The 19,911-nt window shown below is 38.8% G+C and overlaps 1 protein-coding gene and 1 long non-coding RNA gene across 2 annotated transcripts in view; one reads left to right on the forward strand and one right to left on the reverse strand.

Annotated features, from left to right (window-relative positions):
* The window catches only part of LOC124253889, a 104,255-nt gene that overhangs the window by 7,523 nt on the left and 76,821 nt on the right, over positions 1–19,911 (reverse strand). Inside the window, exons 41-47 of the mRNA XM_046687743.1 lie at positions 8,917–9,095; positions 8,195–8,262; positions 7,385–7,488; positions 5,958–6,218; positions 4,088–4,248; positions 2,741–2,840; positions 1,244–1,491 (exon numbers count right to left, since the gene is read on the reverse strand). Of these exons, the coding sequence (XP_046543699.1) occupies positions 1,244–1,491; positions 2,741–2,840; positions 4,088–4,248; positions 5,958–6,218; positions 7,385–7,488; positions 8,195–8,262; positions 8,917–9,095 (1,121 nt within the window). The remainder of the gene's footprint in view (positions 1–1,243; positions 1,492–2,740; positions 2,841–4,087; positions 4,249–5,957; positions 6,219–7,384; positions 7,489–8,194; positions 8,263–8,916; positions 9,096–19,911) is intronic.
* LOC124253900 lies at positions 17,233–18,121 on the forward strand. The gene is made up of 2 exons (XR_006892326.1): positions 17,233–17,334; positions 17,765–18,121. It is a non-coding gene; the product is annotated as an uncharacterized LOC124253900 (long non-coding RNA).

The following is a 19,911-nucleotide window of genomic DNA, read 5'->3' on the forward strand; positions in this document are numbered from 1 at the left end:
GCCACTTACTTCAGTCAACTGTTCTAAACAAGATTTTGTAAAATATTCCAAACTGTTTAAAGGTACTGTTTACACATGAACTGATGCATTGTAAAACTAATTCGTAACGTTGAAAAGATTATTGTCATGAGTTCAATAAATGATGAAACTCGGTGAAAATTGGCGAATTCTTAATGAAACCTTACACCAACACGCAGCTGTTCACATGCACGATATTTGCACAAGCTTTTCAGCAGTTTGATGCATGATCCTCATGCAATTCATCTGCATAAAGTTTGTAGTTGGTTCCCCACAAGTTAGTGGAGAAATTCATCTTCGATGCAGCCATATGGATATACATAACATATAGTGAGTGCTTTAAGTGAGTCTAAACTTCTGATGGGTAGTATATATGCATGAACTGTACTGTAGTGAATAATACACTGATACGGAATATCTCACACACTGACTCATGTATCCCTGTCATAGGGTCAACTGACATGTGACTCACTTGGGGCTAAACACAAACATATGCTCATTAGAACTTAGCTGGAACAGCATACAGGTAAAATTAGTTTAAGAAGTCAACAAAATCCAATTGCCAGGAGCAAACTGAATAAAACTATATTATCCTCCCTACCCCAATATCAGTACAAAATGTATTTATACTCAATAACTAAATAACTCTTTGGATAACAACTTCTGGTTTATTCCATTGAGGAAGACTCCCTATCTTAACAAATTCAGTACTGCATTGAGTAGCAGGGTGTGGAGTCATCCCATAGATGACATTCTGACCTTGTCTGTTTGCTGACGGGGTCAACCTCGGACAAGGCATCTGACTTTGGATCAGAAAGTTCGTGGTTCGAATCCCAGCATCTATGGTTGCTAAACTAGCTAAACAAATTATCTGGTGCCATGTTAACATAAAGCTAACATTCCATCACGTATCTGCAATATTCATCAAGCAGTGTTAAACCAGTTGAGGAACTTATATATGCATTTTACTGAAAACATACACCAAGGTGTCACAGATCTGCAATGTGCAGGGGCGGCGGGGTAGTCTGCTCGTCACATCGAAGACCCGGGTTTGATTCCCCAAATGGGTACAATGTGTGAAGCCCATTTTGGTGTACAATGCCGTGATATTGCAGCGTGAAACCATACTCACTCACTCACTCACTCACTCATCAATATGCAGTACTGGAGCCTGATCATCCTCACACTGCCAGAACTAGATGTGATTCTCAGTAGACACCCTTACCTGGTTCTGCCTTTCCATCCCAATCCACATGGATGAGGTAGAGCTGTTGTCTGATGCCTGGAGATACATAAAGGCCTGTTCATACGGGTTGTTGATGCTGGTGAGATGTCCTCCCTGTTGAATACAGGACACCTCACTGTCCCCCCGGCTCATGGGCGTGGTCACCAGTTTGAAGCAGTCCCCACCCAGGGGCTTCCAGCCTTGTTTGCAGGGGTTGGGAATTGCCTCGGGGATGGTTATGTATGGCTCTTGAAACAAAGTGAAGATATATAGACAAGATAAGCTAATGAAGTGTAGCTAATTTGTTGTTGTTCTGATGCAATGTTTGTTCATTTTCTTAGGCCAGACCAATTTTATTTCTTGTTTTACGGATTTTTCTCCTCATAAAACCTAAAGGCAGGAGGTCAAAGCAAAAAACCCACATGTGTTTCCATCTTAACTCTTTTGTTTTGTTTATATCATCTAAAACTAAGTTGAGTGAGTTTAGGTTTCATACTGATTTCAAGAGTATTTCACATACAGTGGAAGCCCTCTAAACCGACATGCGTTGGGACCAGCAAAAAAATGCCGGTATAGAGAACTTTTCCCTTTTCAACCTGAGAATGATCTTCCGTGTGTCGTAAAATACGACTGAACAACGTGTTGATAGTCATCATATTCTTGTCAACTTCACTCTGACCTACACTGGCATTATCTCCACTCACATTGAACTGTTTGATGTCTTATCATGTCTTCCTGCGTGCCAGCCGACCATCTGATGCCTTAAACTCGTTGACATTTAATTCTGAAGCAAACTGAATTGCGTTCTCTTTCAAAATAGGACCAGAAATAGGCCGAGATACCGGATGCCGATTTAGAGAGCGTTAATTACTGTACAAACAGTCAATTGTGCGGCCTTTGTTGTGCCGAAATACAGAATAGACTGACGCCGGATTAGAGGGCATGTAAATGATCATAAATTAACTAGCTTCTTCCGGGACCAAATTCTAGTGCCGATATTGAGAGCATGCCGGATTGGAGGGCTGCCGGTTTAGAGGGCTTCCACTGTATATCACATTAACATTAGGATTTTACTTTTAGAGTGGGGAAACCTCATTTTTATTTTTTTTCTTATTCTTGAACTTGCAGATCCGTAAAACAAGAAATAAAATTGGTCTGGCCTTAGGACCGTCTTTATATTTGATGTAAAAGTTTGCTCAAAGTTAACCTGTTGTGACCTTATATGGGTTGACCTCAGATCTTGATCCATGAGGTTTCATATTAGAATAAGAGTTGTCATTTTAATGGAACTGTAAGGAACATCTACAAGACTCAAAGTGTAAAGCTTTTAAAACTGGTAGGAGTTTATTCTGCAAAACCCACCAATGGTTCTAGATACATGGTTTAAATATGAAACGTTTGTAGAAGGGCACAGCAGAAGACATAAACTGATAAAGCTTCATGACGCCAAAGCCAGATGACCTTAAACTAATGTCAAGTATGGTTGAAAAAACTAACTTCTCATTGTCTCACACACGAAGCCCATGTTGGTCTCACAGCTGATGTCGTTCCATTGTCCTGCTCGGGCGGTCGTCGAGTACATCTGGGTACAGCTCTCCTGACAGAAGAAACAAAGAAATACAACATACTCCCTCAAACGCTCTTGAGGAAGAGATTCATTTCACACTGGGTCTAAGTCAATGAACTTTGAAATTAATTCTTTTTAGATGATACCCGTGAAGGTCCGGGTTAGAATGAACCTTCAGTAACTCATGCTTGTCGTTAAAAGGCGACTGATGGGATTGGTGGTTAGGCTCGCTGGCATGGTTGACACATGTCATCGGTTCCCAATTGCATTGATCGATGCTCATGCTGTTGATGACTGGATTGTCTGGTCCAGACTTGATTATTTACAGACCGCCGCCATATAGCTGGAATATTGCTGATTGCGGCGTTAAACTAAACTCACTCACTCACTCACTCACTCACTTTTTAGATGAGATTTTTGTTAAGTCTAGTTTATTAACGACATAATTGTTCACTTTAACCTTGACCTCACCAAAGTGTGTTGGTACTATCTCCTTAACACTGTCATGTCTTTTAGCACACCTTCCTTCTTCAATGCACTTCAAACTCCTCAGCACATTACTTGATAGAAGTTAAAGATTCCTTCATATTACTTTTGACCCCTGAAGATCCGGGTTAGAATTGATCTTCAGAAACCCATGCTTGTCGTAAGAGGCGACTAACGGGATCGGGTTGTCAGGCTCGCTGACTTGGTTGACACATGTCATCGTATCTCACTTGTGTAGATCGATGCTCTAACTGTTGATCACTGGATTGCCTGGTCCAGACTTGATTATTTACAAACTGCAGCAATATGATGTGTACTTCTATAGCACTAAAATCCATACACCAAGTGCCTGTTCAAAGCGCATACAAATACACAGTTCATTATTACCCCGGATAACCCAAACTGCCTGTGAAGCGCTAGACAGTTATAGTCACATGACTTATCCCACCAGGTACTCATATTCTGCTGGGTGAACAGAGGCAATTTTGAACAAACTCACCTGCCTTAGGTGAGATTACATGTATCACATGTGCTTTGTTGTGGGGCAGGACTGAAGTCCTAGAAACTCTCAAGAGTCAAACTGCCAAGAACATTCACCCATCCAAGGACTCTCAGCACCAAACGTTGCTTAACTTCGACTGATTTGTGAGTTCTATGCATAGGACCACACAACACCACCACAATATAGCTGGAATATTGATCTGACATGCTACCACAGATGAACTAGAGCAATATGAAAGAATCAGAGATCCTAAGGCAAATTCTGAGTAGTATATATTCTCCTGACTAACCTTCATACCCCCGTTGGGTTCCTTGGCAGCCCAGTTGGTGTACTGCATGGGGTCGTTGTTGAAGGCCCACAGCAGGCTCTGGGACCCCTCTGGTCCTGGGGTCTTGTACATCCCCAGCCAAAGGGGAGTGTCCGTGTTCAGCAGCAGTGTCGTCACAAAGGCTGCACAGAAGAATCCGACATAATGGCAATAATATATCAGTAAGACATACCTGTGTTGCTGTCTTGGTTGCCTCAAATTCACCTTCCATACCCTGGAAAAGTCTTCAATATTTATGTGAGAGATATGCCTACACCTGCCAAGGTGTGTCAGTCAAAACCCTACAGTTGTGAAAGTGGGGCCTCCAAGGCAAAGTTTTATATGGTCTGTGAGAAACATAAAAAATAAAAATACTGTTCACTTCCCCTCACATTAGATTTGTCACAGCAAAAGTTCTAACCCAATGCATGATTAAATTGCTGGTCCTCTGGCACATGGCCATCAGCAATATCAGAGGGCTGCCTGGTATCTGAAGTCAGTGTTCAGATGGCCAGTTTCTTTCGTGACCAACTCGTGTTATTCCGGGACAAGCCGAATAGCGACTCGTGCCCTCTGTCTGGAAGGATTTCATATTGGCGCATGAACATCAGAACTACTTTAAACAGGAACGATAACTCTATTCTTGTTTGATTCCAATGGTACTTAATATCACCGAAGTAATCATACATTGTATTGCTGTTTATGTTGGTAAAGAATTAAACCTTTTTGATACAACTAAAAGAAGGAGAAAAACGTATTTGTTACAGACTTATTCTGATGTAATTATTACCAGATGTTCACCTTATATTTCCAATTATATTTCTAAATAGGGTTTGATAATCACAAATGGGATTTGTTTTATTAAATATGTAAATAACATTTATTAAAACTACATTAAATCCCAAAGCAGAAACTCAAAAATGACTTTAAAATATTTCTCAAACTGAACATTCGTGTAACCTTGCTGTCATACCCCAAGTGAAATTTTGAATGAATTCGCTGAAAAATATATGAATGACCAAAAAAAAAGAATCAGACTAAAATATTCCCAAAGATGTGAAATATATGCCCAATGTTAAAGATTAAAGTTGATTAGTTACATGCAGATATATGTCTAATATTATTGTTTTGAAACTTGTAGCGATTTATAATTACATTTCCTAAAATTGTTGGAAGCGCACTTACAATCTCCATAGCAAGCCCGCAAGATCGTCAGAAATACCCTCAGTTGGAAACATGAGAGCCGTAATGTCAACAAACGCACGTGCGTGTATTTGAATCTCTCACCGTCAATCGCATGATTCTTATCGGAAACTTCATACCAGGCAGCAAAATCCTGTTAGCTAAGTTCTTTGTTCTTTCAATATGACGATATATATTTTTCATGATTTTTTAAACAATGACATAATGCCATAAACAATTTAAGTACTGGGGATTATTTTTACCAAAGCACCGCAGTCATTTACGCGCGTTCTGATTGGTTTGTTGTATTTTCGCACATAACAATCATCGAGAGGGGGACGAGTCTTCTTGGAGGTTACGGAAAGGGGCGAGTGGTGACGAATGGGCCAGTTTATAGCCTGTACCCACACGAATATGTGTGCAGAATCTTAGAGATGCTCAAAGACTTCATTCTGGAAGCATGGGATAATATTTGATTGTCAAATCATTGAAATGCTGGTTCTTTTTCATAAATCTTGTTGAAGGGCCAGAGCTTCTGAAAACCTGCCTATCATCAGGAACTTGTTTTCGTATCATATCTGTCTATAAGGTGAACAGGGTATGGACATGAAGATAAGGTCAGTTATAATGACCAGCCATTGTTATGCTTTTGTGCAATCAATGTACACACCTTGTTCTCTAGCATTTTGAATGCTTGCAAGGTCATACCCACGACCTTGACCTTTGCACATCTTTCGAGCCTGTGCCCAGTTGAGCTGGTTCCCCTGAGCGGTGTTGACCTTGAAACACCTGTTGCCGAAGGTGTTGAACCCTGGTGGGCAGTATCCTGGCATGATGGGAGATGGGGTTGGGGTGATGGCTGAGGATGGGTTCATGTTATACTTGCACACGTAGCCCTGTACTATGGAACAGTGCTCATCATTCCATTTTCCTGGTCAAATAAACAAGGCATATGGATGAATGATGAAACAGTATTTTATCTGTCCAATATTATTCACAGAGGATTCAAAGTATCCAGGAAATCAGTAATTGTCAAGTTTAAAGATTATGGTTAATTACTGATCATTAAAATTGACCAAAATAATAAAAGTAAACTGTCATATTGCGAGCATTGTCATTGTTAGTGGTTAGGATGACACAATCTGACACTCTTGATTTTACGGGGTCAAATCTATCATTACTTGATACCATCATTATATGACCCTAATCATCATCATCATCATCATTGTCTAACCAACACCTCAACCATCAGTTGAGGAGTATACATTGCTTCAATCTGTTATACAGAGTTACATCCCCTAAGTGTGACAGAATCCTATGATTCGGGGGTTTGCCCTGATTCTGATTCCAGGTTTATCACAATGGTTGTTGGTTTCACCTGGGTGGTAAACATGCCCTGCATCAGTTTTTGCCAACATCACACTAACACACTGTACTGGCTAGTGAACAGTTATCGCCAATACATCAGTATCACATGTGCATAGTTTCAGTCATTTACAATTCCGGTATTTTTTCCCCACATTTTTTGACAACAATAAAGAACAGCAAAAGAAAATTCTTTATGATAAGTAGCATAAGAGAAAAATTAAAGATGAAGTTATGAACCTTATAAAAAATTATTAGTCGGGGGGATGTCACACGATCTAAATAATAGCAAGTTCAAGTTCACAAATCATTAATTGTTTCATTCCCTATCAATCTACTGTAAAAGAAACACTCAAATAGTCACACAATCAATTATTCGAGGTTACTGTATGATATAAATATATATTATTTCACGAATGGCAGGAGAAATTCTGAAATAGCGATAACTGTTACAGTTAGTTCTGAGAAAACATCTATCTGTACTGCCATTATTCCCTTGCGCCAGGTTATATAAAAACACGATCGGTGGCAGTGAACAGACTGGACACATCGGCAAATAGCTAATTAAGTACCATAATAAATTCTATTTCATTTCTTTGACAAATGGCAGAGTGATTTTGTAAATACCGTTAAAATATGGCGATAACTGTTCCGCAGCCAGTACTATTATTAAAAATCATTGTTAATAATTACTTGAAATCACATTGTATGATTCTATCAACTTGATCTCACCATTCGCAACTGTCATGTCCCCACAAGCCTCAGCTCCTCCGAAGTCATTGGGTTCATTGTGGTTCCAGTTCATGAATTTAACATCAGGCGTCCCATCGCTCCACCTGAGGCGGAAGTGGGACTTTATATACTGCACAATAATTATGCTGATGACACTAGTATATATTACAATGGGAGTTGAGAAGCTTGATAGTTAAAGCGTTTGCTTTGATCTCCGATTTGCACAATATTTGATGCCTATTTTTGCTCCGCTGCCTTACCAATGTGTATAGGTTTGGAAGCTTAACAACATATCGATAATAATAATAACTACAGTCCATTTGATTTCATTTGAGACCAATGAATTGCTCACTAACACAAAATCTAATAACTGCAACAAAACCAAATTTTGCACAGTCACATGAAATCGACAGACCAACTCTGATGATTTGTCTCATAATTTTGGACAGCCGAATAAAAAGCTTGTTTAACAAACGATCATTATTTTGTTGTCACGTTTTGCTATTTTTTACAAGGGGAGACCACTTGCTGGTACAACAGTTAGGTAATCAACATCAAATCGCTATTATTGGTTTGTATTACCAGGGGGTATGCACATTATATGAAACACCGAGAACAAGTAGGGTTGGTCTAATCCTAAGTTGAATAAAATTCGGAGATTTAAATGTTCAATTGGCAAGATAATATTATGAGAATTCACAATCTTAATTTCACTTTATTTCGTTTATTTTTTTCTTTAAAGTGAAATTCATCGGTACGGTACGTTTTCACTGCAAACAGACTATAGTCACTGAAGTCTTGCAACATTACCTGTATCCCATGTCCCAGTCCAGCTCACTGAAGCCAATCCACACGTGGACGTCACTCAAATTGGAGACCTAAAATGGCAGTCAAAGGAAGAGGTTAATTTGGACAGTCACATTTTAGGATATATGCAATAAACAAATATTACATCAATATACCAGATAAGAAGAGAATTTGATTTCTTTCAGTGTTTCAGTGTTTAAGTCTTATAAACTGGGTCAAAAGGATGATTTAGGGGTACTTTTCTTTACACTCAATGTGAACAATTTTCTAACTGCACAGATTTCATAATGAGTTTTAGGACAAATTGGGAAAATTCATCTTTGAATTCATATTGCTGTGTGTTTTTGTCATTTTAACTTCAAAATTTGTTCATTCAATAGGTTCAGCCACAGTGTATGTTTGATTATGTGATAAGTTGATAACTTACAAGTGACAGTAATGAAATAGGCAAGTGTCCGTCATGTTAACATACTTAACAACTTTGGTACTGACAGGCAATATGAGTGAGTGACTGAGTGAGGGTAGTATCACACCACTTTTAGCAATATCCAGCAATATCATGGCAGGGGACATCAGAAATGGGCTTCACACATTGTAGCCATGTGAGGAATCGAACCCAGGTCTTCGGCGTGACAAGTGAACAATTTAACCACTGGGCTACCCCACCGTCCTGATAAACAATGTGAACACATTATTGGAACTAATTGTATAAGATATATTCTCACCAAATTCTGAATGAACAGCTGTTCTTTGATGTTCCCAATAGATGCCAGATCAGCAGTAGACTGAGCACACATGGACCGCGCTTCTCGCCAGGTCTTCCCATAATCCCCTCCGCCATCCTGGGCCATGTAGCAATAGCCATTGTATAACAACCAGTTGGGTAGATGTGGACAAGCACCTCCTGCAACAGGCAGTAGCCATTGTATAACAACCAGTTGGGTAGATATGGACAAGCACCTCCTACAACAGGCAGTAGCCATTGTATAACAACCAGTTGGGTAGATGTGGACAAGCACCTCCTGCAACAGGCAGTAGCCATTGTATAACAACCAGTTGGGTAGATGTGGACAAGCACCTCCTACAACAGGCAGTAGCCATTGTATAACAACCAGTTGGGTAGATGTGGACAAGCACCTCCTACAACAGGCAGTAGCCATTGTATAACAACCAGTTGGGTAGATACGGACAAGCACCTCCTACAACAAGCACCTCCTACAACAGGCAGTAGCCATTGTATAACAACCAGTTGGGTAGATGTGGACAAGCACCTCCTACAACAGGCAGTAGCCATTGAAAAACAACCAGTTGGGTAGATACGGACAAGCACCTCCTACAACAGGCAGTAGCCATTGTATAACAACCAGTTGGGTAGATGTGGACAAGCACCTCCTACAACAGGCAGTAGCCATTGTATAACAACCAGTTGGGTAGATGTGGACAAGCACCTCCTACAACAGACAGTAGCCATTGCATAACAACCAGTTGGGTAGATGTGGACAAGCACCTCCTACAACAGGCAGTAGCCATTGTATAACAACCAGTTGGGTAGATGTGGACAAGCACCTCCAACAAGCAGGCTCCTAGCAATTGCAGTAACCATTGTATAACAACCAGTTGGGTAGATGTGGACAAGCACCTCCTACAACAGGCAGTAGCCATTGTATAACAACCAGTTGGGTAGATACGGACAAGCACCTCCTACAACAGGCAGTAGCCATTGTATAACAACCAGTTGGGTAGATGTGGACAAGCACCTCCTACAACAGACAGTAGCCATTGCATAACAACCAGTTGGGTAGATGTGGACAAGCACCTCCTACAACAGGCAGTAGCCATTGTATAACAACCAGCTGCAGTTGGGTAGATGTGGACAAGCACCTCCTACAACAGGCAGTAGCCATTGTATAACAACCAGCTGCAGTTGCGTAGATGTGAACAAGCACCTCCTACAACAGGCAGTAGCCATTGTATAACAACCAGCTGCAGTTGCGTAGATGTGAACAAGCACCTCCTTAAAGTAACAACAGGCAGTAACCATTGTATAACAACCAGCTGCATTTGGGTAGATGTGGACAAGCACCTCCTACAACAGGCAGTAGCCATTGTATAACAACCAGTTGGGTAGATGTGGACAAGCACCTCCTACAACAGGCAGTAGCCATTGTATAACAACCAGTTGGGTAGATGTGGACAAGCACCTCCTACAACAGGCAGTAGCCATTGTATAACAACCAGCTGGGTAGATATGGACAAGCACCTCCTGCAACAGGCAGTAGCTGTTGAATAACAACTAGTAGCTAAGCAGCTTCTTCTCAGTATTCGTTGAAAAACTTGTCTCTTGCAGTAACAGTTTTTGTTTGATCCCCTGACTTCACATACCAAATGACATTAACAGTGCAGTTGCTACCCAGAGTTACTTGTGCTTAGCATGAAGTGGCTATACAAGGATTGGTCAGATCAGAGCCAGTATAACATGTCTGAGAGACAGCATGTTTAAGTGGCAGCTCAGTTGGCTAGCACAATAGCTGACATTTGTTCAGGCTAGCACAATCAGCCACACACACATACATTGATATAAAAATACAAGAACAATACCAAAAGATAGCATGCTGATGGTGGTACGGTAACTTGCTGTTATAGTGCAGGGGCTTATGTAGCAAAAATGCTTCCCATGGGAAGTGCATGTTAATTTTTGGAACCACTGATAATAGACCGATCCAGTCTGTCAATCAAAACTGGCGCATGCGTCAATTTTGGCCAATCAGCAGGCTGGGCGTGCTGTGTGGATTTGTCAGACTTATTTCCGGGGTCAAACGATGCATCCGAAGCGATGTGCTTCGAATTATGCCATTTACACTCGCTATATTTATTACATATTGCTGCAATTTGATGTGTACCTTAACAAAACCATTACGGCCAAGACAACAAAAATGGAGGCGGATCAAGAAACGCGATAGGCCTAACGATCAGTTAAATGTCTGCACCATCGTTCAGGAAACCTACGTCTGCCTGCTGATGAGAATTTGCACGAATTTCCACACTTTTGCACATGTGCAAAATCATTACCAATTGATGACAACAAATAGCAGTTTAAGACTTTGCAAGTGTTATAAACACGGACAATTCTTGTAACTACAAAATTGTTTTGCTTAACGTTTTAGTCACTACTAGGCATTGAGTTAGTGCGCCATAAAGCTCAAATGAGACAGGCGAAAGCCGTGACACGATGTAAACAAATCTTCATTTCGGTTAGGGTCAACCGAAATAGCAAAACTTGTTACATGAAAGAACAATGTGTATGGATATTGTCCCCTTCGGCTCTTAGATAGTCTTCAATTTGTCACACATTGTAGGATGTTTTAAGTTTCATAAGCACAATCTGAAGGCCTACAGTATCTTGTTAACAGAGCAAAATATTCGAGGAGTAATATTTTTTATTCAAACGGAAATATTGTCAGTGTCAGCAGTTGCCTATCATGCAATATCCAAGTATCAAAATTAGTTCATATGAGTGCCTATAAAACCATGCTTTAAATATTTCAGATTTTTTATAAAGAGTTGCATGGGACTTTGAACTGAATTACCTTCCTCCATGTTGATCGAATGAAAACTATGTGAGAAGAATAGTGACTTTCTGGAGTATTGGACGGAGTGAAATAAAGTGTATATCTTAATTACGAGAACATTATTTGAAGTTTTGTTACCACATAAATTATTCACATATAATGGTACATTTTAGGAGTAATATTACAACTGTAATTTTGATTAATTCACTGGAAATGATAGCAAGGTATGTTTTAAGAATCTTGCTGTTTTTAGTAAACGTGGAAGGGTAATAAAATTAATAATAATCTAATCAATAATAAATAATTATTCAATTGATTGACATATCAGATTTTTTAGACTTTAAGGCAGAACTAGGCAAACAAAAAACCATACATATCATGGCAGGACAATCACTTGGTATTAACTTAGTTTCTTGGCTCCTGCTTTTAGATGTTTTTTAAATAATACATTTACTAATAAGATAATTCTGAAAGTGATTGCTAGTATCATAACTCATTAAAGTTATTTCAACATCCAGAAAATTTGAAAAAGCAAAGGCTACGTTTTGGTCAAACCCTGGTCAGGCATTATCCAGTCCTGGAACAGAATAACTTACAAAAATCTCAGGTGACTTTTCATGTAACGGAATAAAGATTGAAACATATATTTAACCCATATTTGATGTAATTCTTCTGATAAATCATAAGTTTTTTAGGAGGTTACTAATATTTGAAGACTGAGCCAAAGCTAGTGTTTATTAAGATGGTGGATTTGGACAAATTGTTCAAGGTTTGTTGATGGTTATTTGCAAAATGAGCTTCATATTAAATTGCACACTGGTATGTAGGAGGTGAACGCTTCAGGGCATTTTCATGTCTGTTTTCCTAAACCTTTGTTATGACTTTTACCAAATTTTGAATCAACTTTATTATAATTGTTATGACACCAGTAAGTATCTCAGAAAAGGAAATAGATCAAAATCAGTGTTATGTCCTCTAGGGATATGGTCTCAGATCTAATAAAACAAAGATTATCATTGTTTAATTAAGAAGCAATAATGTCAATATGTAATTGTTTTGACAGAAGGCTTTGAACATAGGATATATTCTTTGCACCTTATTTACACTAGTAGTTAGCAGTTAATCATCTCTGATGAAAAAAACAATAGATCTACATTTGTATTTTGTGTAACATTCTATTTCAATGCTAGTTAATTGTTCGGATAACTGTGGATTCTCTGTTCCAAAATTTTGCATCACGTTTCCTATTTCTGGAAGATAGGTCAGCTAGTGTACAGGTGCAGACAGTATCTTGGATCTTCTTTGTGTTCTGGTGCTGTGACATACCTGTACATAAACGCTGGCAGTTCATGAAGTCCAGTATTGTGGAAGTTTGTGTGTAAATTAGGATTCCACAACAAAGTACATATAGAAAAATTAAATGGCAATGATGATTAAAAATGATTTCCTTATATTCAGTGTCATTTTATCATGGTGTACAGATTTTGAAGAGAGAAACTTTACTGAGAGTTGCTGCAGATCAGCTGTTGAATATTTGCTTCTGGGTATGTCCAGATACGTCCATGGAAACATATTGTTTACAAGCCCAATTACCTTTTCCAGATTTTCAAATAAGATCAAATAGATTATGCTGTGATTGATTTGTTTACATTAATTGTACAGACAAATAAGGTGCATGAAGTAGTATATTTTCTGCTTTTTATTTACCATTCTCTTAATTCATTAAAAGATAGAAACCCATGTTTTCAGATTATTGAACTAAATTTGAACAACGCCAACGGATAAGTAAAGGCGCCATGCGCAGTGTTGATAATCTTTTTATAGATACCGAAACGATCTGCAACATGAACATGTGGTTGTGTTCACGAGTTTTAAAAATTATAAACCCAAACAACAAAATTCAGTTATCCTTCCCCTGCTAATATCTGTGACGGTGGTGAATAGTTGCCAGATAGATTAATTGATTCGAAAGAAATTACGCTTCCTACAGTCTCAGCAGCTAGTTATCGGGCATGTAACTCATTTTCACTCGCCAGTTGTAATCTGCCAGCTAAAATATATTAAAAATCACATACGTATAACTTGCCTCTTTAAATAACATTCACAAACGACGGATACCAAAGTATCACAAGCAGAATTCACCAACAACGTTCGCAATCACGTAACGTTTCGCCGCGGTGACGCCATTGTGATTTGCCAGTGGTTGTCCCCACTAACGTCAAAAACGAAGTGGGCGGGGCTTATCGGCCGGGACTGGATCGGTCTATTGTGATCAGTACTGCATATGAATTCAGAAAAAACATGGTTCCATTTTTTTCTGATGATTATAAGTGTCATTCTGGGGTAACTGAACACCGGTACCCATAATCGAGCTGCAATACCAATGTGAGAAAAACATATTGTAATAAACCTATCACAACATAGGCATGTAGTATGTCAAAATGTACCTTGTGATAGGTGTTTTACAACTACCATTATACATCATGAATCTCAATAATATATGTATGCATAATAATCACTATGATCGTAAGTTCTTTTGCCAAAACCGAAGTTTTGTTGCAGAGGGTATGCATTCAACCCTGTTTGTGTGTGTGTGTATTCATTTGTTAGTATCTTTACTCAATACTACTAGATGGATTTCAATGAAACTTACTGGATCCCTTGGGTATGTCCCCAGGACAAATCAATTAGATGTTGGAGAAAGTGTAACAGTGTGTAAATAAAAGTGTTTCATTTTAATGTGTTAAACTTCATTATTTTAAAGCTTAGGTATAAAACTTTATCATTACTAAACTGGCCTGTGTTAACACTAACACTTGCACTGTTTAAAGGTCACATAAACCCTAGGGGGTACAAATACATAAATCACTAACTGGCATCGTTATAAATGAAACCCCGTCATTAAAACTACTCATTTCGACCTTTAATTGACTTAAATCGACCTTTTTGACAACAGTGCACAATTCTCACCCGCGAACGAAATTTCAACCAATCAGAGCGGCGCGCCTCTGTGACGTCATATGAGGAATAGCTTTGAGAGCCGATGCAGAATTCATCTACATTTTAGGGGGTAAATTATCGTGTTTACAGGCTTGTATAAACCTGAAATCGTGACAATTGTTGTGGAAAATGAAAGCTATATGTTCTCACAATCTACTGTCATTTAATTTTGTCTCCTGCTTTGCCTAGTTTCCGAGTTACAACTTGTTTTCATAGACGATTCTGTCAAAAAAAGATTGGTGTCGTTAGGCCCTATTTGTATAATGACTGATCCAAATTGATCCCATTTCTGTGTTGTTTTACCTCGATATTTAATCATGTCATGTAAAAATCTGTTTGTATTCTCAAAACAGTGTCGGCCCATAAGTTTTCACATGCAATACAGCAATTAATACTCCCTCGTTGTAACCCGTGTTAGGTGGTATAAACCTACACATGTTATTTGTCATCAGTCACTTGATGGTCAGTTAATGAATTTATAACAGGTATAATTAGTGGTAACACACTTAGATTACCCCGACAAAGGTTCCCATTTGGCATTTCTTGTGTCTGGAGTAAATATTCAACATTATAAACACCGATCAAAGGATTAACCGATAACACGCTGATTGATTAATTACTTTTTATCTTACACAGCGAATTGTCAAAGGTAGTGTTTATGTATGTAGATTTACTAATCTATACTGAATACACTCTGTCGCGGTCGGGTGTTCTGCGTAAAACAACGCCCTTCTTTCAAAGGATTAACCGGCAATACATTGATTGATTGCCCATTATTGGCTAACTAAATTACTGTTTTTAAAGAAAGGCGGACATTATGCAATTAGTTGCCAGGTGTGCTATCTTGGGTGACCAATGAGACTATACACCAATACCTGAAAAGATTTATCACTTTTTCGTATATTAAACTGTTAAAAGACACATCATTTGGAACAGTTTTGTGGATATTGATGGATACATTCCTCGAACAAGGTAATGGCCTGATATTGTTCCTATAACTTTAATCTGTTTTAATTTTAATATTTGCATTTTGTTTTTATTCATTTGTCGTAGCATTCAACAGAATCATTGTTTTCGCCGTGAAGTGTAATGAGACAGACAACATGCACTAGGGTGTGTGTGCGAATTATGATTCACATTGGCAAACTATAAAATGTCTAGATATTACAGTTCTGTTATAAATTCACCATAAGTATCAGCAGATCGTCTGCTTTTATTTAGTTTCAAAACGCATACAAGTGTGATAATAAACTAATTAGGATTATAAGACCAAATATAAAGACGCACATTGACTAGTATCTACATACTGGTGAGTGGACATTAACCATGGGAATGTAGCAAGAAATTTATCGCGCAGTATTGTGACTTCGACCCCCACCTCGCTTCCGTGGAAGAAATCGTTATGTTATAAGTGTGTCATGCAAAATCCGTTTGGTTATGATTCCAATACATATTTAACAACGAGTAGAAAGTAGTCTTGATTTTCTAACTGGATGAAAACAAACTATAATCTCATTAATTCTAACAGATTTTTTTATTTTTAAAAATGGCGGCGCCCTGTCGGGAACATCCACCAGTCTGAGGATAAATGGTATTTAGGTTTGTTTTCACCGAAGTTACAAAATCAAAACTATGGTAGTAAAATATGTATTTTATTGATGGCCAATAGGATTTTGCATGACATAGCGTATATCATAACAATTTCTCTCGTGGCAGCGAGGTGGGTGTCAATATAATACTACTTACAATATTATTGTCACTTCGACCACAACCTCACTTCCGAGGAAGAAATCGTTATGTTACAAGTTGTGTCATAGAAAATCTTTATGGTCATCAATCATATGCATATTTTACTACAACTAGTAAGTAGTTTTGATTCTTTAACTTCCGTGAAGCCGATCTGAACACAAGTAAGATATCGTTTCAGGCTTCCACAACGCTTCGCCAAGACTCACAAACATAACCCATTTAGCACTAACCGCGGGTCCTGTGGAAATCTGTGCATGGGGACACCATCGCCCGACCTCTAGGAGCAGTTGGCGACAAAGCAACGATTCGGCATGTCGCCGTTGATGTCGAGAAATCATCAAAATGATGAGCGTGCTACACATTTTCTATACAACTAACTGAAAATCGTTCCTCATATGACGTCACTGCAGTGCTCTGGCGACAGAGTTACGTAACCTGTCTGTGGTTTCGTTGGCGGGTGAGAGGGAAGCAGGCGACTTTTTGGCCACTTTTAATCGCTCGGTATTAATTAACCACAAGTTTTTAAAGAATAAATTTGGTGTTCCGCATAAGACTAACCACAAATCTTTCATATGTAATGGTTAAAAGAGTAACAAAAAACAAAGTTTAGTGGTTCTTTAACTAACTCACTGGTAAGCTAGCTTGGGGTCTATTGTTAAGGTTTAGTGATCTGTGTCAGGTTCAATCTCTGCATTGGCCTGTTGTCAAGGTTCCTATTGTTTCAGCTTCTCATCATATTTAAAGCCTTCTACTGCCTTTCATTTGTGGCAGTATACATTTTCTCCTTGAGATCACAATACCTGCACAGCACCAGCACATTATGGGGTAAGTTAAGTTAGATCTTTTAGTATTACATTTATAGTAGGGCTATTAGGATTTAGTGTATTAGATTACATGTTTTAAGGAATAGTGTTTTATCATATTTAGTGTATGTAAGGTGTTTGTCTATAAATATATGCATGCTTAGTATTTTAGACAAATATATGATGTATTGTGTACCAGTACACTAGTATACTACCATGATGCTGTAATTTGTACCATGCATATGTAGTATGTATAAGTATATGTATTAGCTATTTCATGATTGGCATGATACAGTAATGTGTATCATGCATGTTTATTATAAGGTTTAGTTTCTACATGCATATTTATGTATGTATTAGGGTAAATAACTATTTATGTGTACGCTAATGTCATTTATGATGTATATCTGTATATACTAGCAGTATACTTAGGCAATACTTTGTTTATTTAGGTTCACTGAGAATCAGATGTTCATATTAGCTGTTGGCCTATTCTGCCTGCGTCCCTGAGACGAGGTGAGGTATTGTTTTCAGAATGTGATTGTAAATATTAGTAATTATTATTGTTATATATGTGAGTAATAATTAGAGTACATGTCTTTGCTTAAATCTGGATGATTGACAGTTATCAGATGTATTAATAGTATAGTGGTAACCATATTGAATGTATAATATGATACGCATTTCATTACAAGAGACATGTATTAATTGATGGATATTTTATTATTCAGAGCGTTTTGTTATAGTTCAGCCAACTGGGGATTTCCTTATCCCACGTCACCAGCGTCGAATAAATCCCTGAAACCCCACACAAGTGTTCGTCATCATTGAACCTACATACAGTGTACACGAATACCTCTGTTACAAAAGTACTCTCTTCAAAAAAAGAAATGCAAAAGCAAAATATCATTGAAAAATTTGGTCTTATTCAATTATGTAAATCAACGAAAATAAATGGTACAGCATTGAAATTATGTACAGCAATACATTGGTATCTCGTGCACATTTCACAAGAATGACAGGCATCATAGTCATTACTGCTGTCCACGAGGTGACGTTGACATTACTACCTTGTATGGCCACCTCTTACTGCTAGAACTGCACAACACCTCCTTGACACAGATTGAATCAATTGTTGGATGGTTCGTTGTGGAATCCTTCTCCATTCCTCCTGTAGCATGTCGAACAACACTTACAGTTAAAGCCTCAATGGTGGATTACGACGTTGACGTACACGTTTATCTATCTGATCCCACATGTAATCAATTAGTTTCAGATCCGGGCATCTGTAGGGCCAGGGGAGGAAATTTATGTTGTTATTGTCCAGGTAGTCCACTGTAGCACATGCTGTGTGAAGTCTGGCGTTGTCCTAGTGGTGCAGCTCTCTTTGGCGGTCAACAAGACGATGCACGTGAGGCGGGTAAGATTACCTTTGACGAGCATCAATTCTGATCTGCAGGTGTATGAGATGGCTCCCCGCATCATCACATCAACTCCACCAAATCTGTCCACTTGCCTGATGCAGTTGGATGCAACACGTTCATTGCGTGGTATGTACACACTTTGTCTTCCGTCACGTCGCTTGAGGGGGATGCCGCAATTCATCATTGAACCATATGTGCCTCCAGTTTCCAAGGCTACATGGCTGCAGCACGTTACACAACCTGACTCACGGACGTTGATGTAATCGTGTCAGAGAAGGGACAACTTGTTGACGTCTGGCACGCATGCCTACCTCTCAGAGACGGTTCCTGATTGTCTGGGCGGACATTCTCCAGGCTCCAAACCGTTCTTGTGCTGTGTTCCGGGCGGAATGATGGCGGTCATGTAGGTGGGTTACCCGGATGTAGCGATCTTGGGCTGTGTGGTGACTCACGGTGTTCCTGGTCTTGGATGGTCATTTGTCAAAATGGAATGCACAAAACGATCCCACAAACAAGTTATTGTGCTGGGATGAATGCTGAAGGTCCTCGCCATGACACTCTTGGATTCGCCAGCTTGCAATCGTTCAATGGCAATATTTCGGTGGGCACCGTTGAGACATCCCATTTTCTCATCCAATATTTGCAAGGGTCTTGGGTGAATTTGCGAGATGCATTTGTTTTTTTTATAGTCATAGGTTGCTCGCGAAAAGCAATAATTGCGGCTTTTGGTTGTGTTCCATACCAGTCAAGGTCATCATGACAATCATGATCGATAAAACCATTCAAATCGTTTATGGTTGCATTCGCTCACGCATGTTCTTCTAACACTCAAAACATGCTTACTTTGACATTTGCGTACCAACTTTCATTTTTTCAAATTTTGTCTTGCGTTCCTTTTTTTTTGAAGAGTGTATGTTAAAGTACATGTCCACAGAGGTACTTTGAAAATAATTGCAATGTTAAATAAATGGAGAATAGGCATAATAACTCAAAAAGTGATGGATTTGAATGAATCTTGGTGGTTATGTTAGGTATGACACAAGGGCTATCTGCGTACGGTTTGGTGAAAGTACATTAAAGTACAATTAAGTACACAGTTGTACTTTAAAAATGTAATAGTGAAGGAAATTGCTGTGCAAGGCGGAGGCATGTTCTCTAACGAGGGCCCTTCTAGT

The sequence above is a fragment of the Haliotis rubra genome, unplaced genomic scaffold (assembly GCF_003918875.1).
Source record: "Haliotis rubra isolate DU_JTF1 unplaced genomic scaffold, ASM391887v1 Scf558, whole genome shotgun sequence".
NCBI lineage: Eukaryota > Metazoa > Mollusca > Gastropoda > Lepetellida > Haliotidae > Haliotis > Haliotis rubra.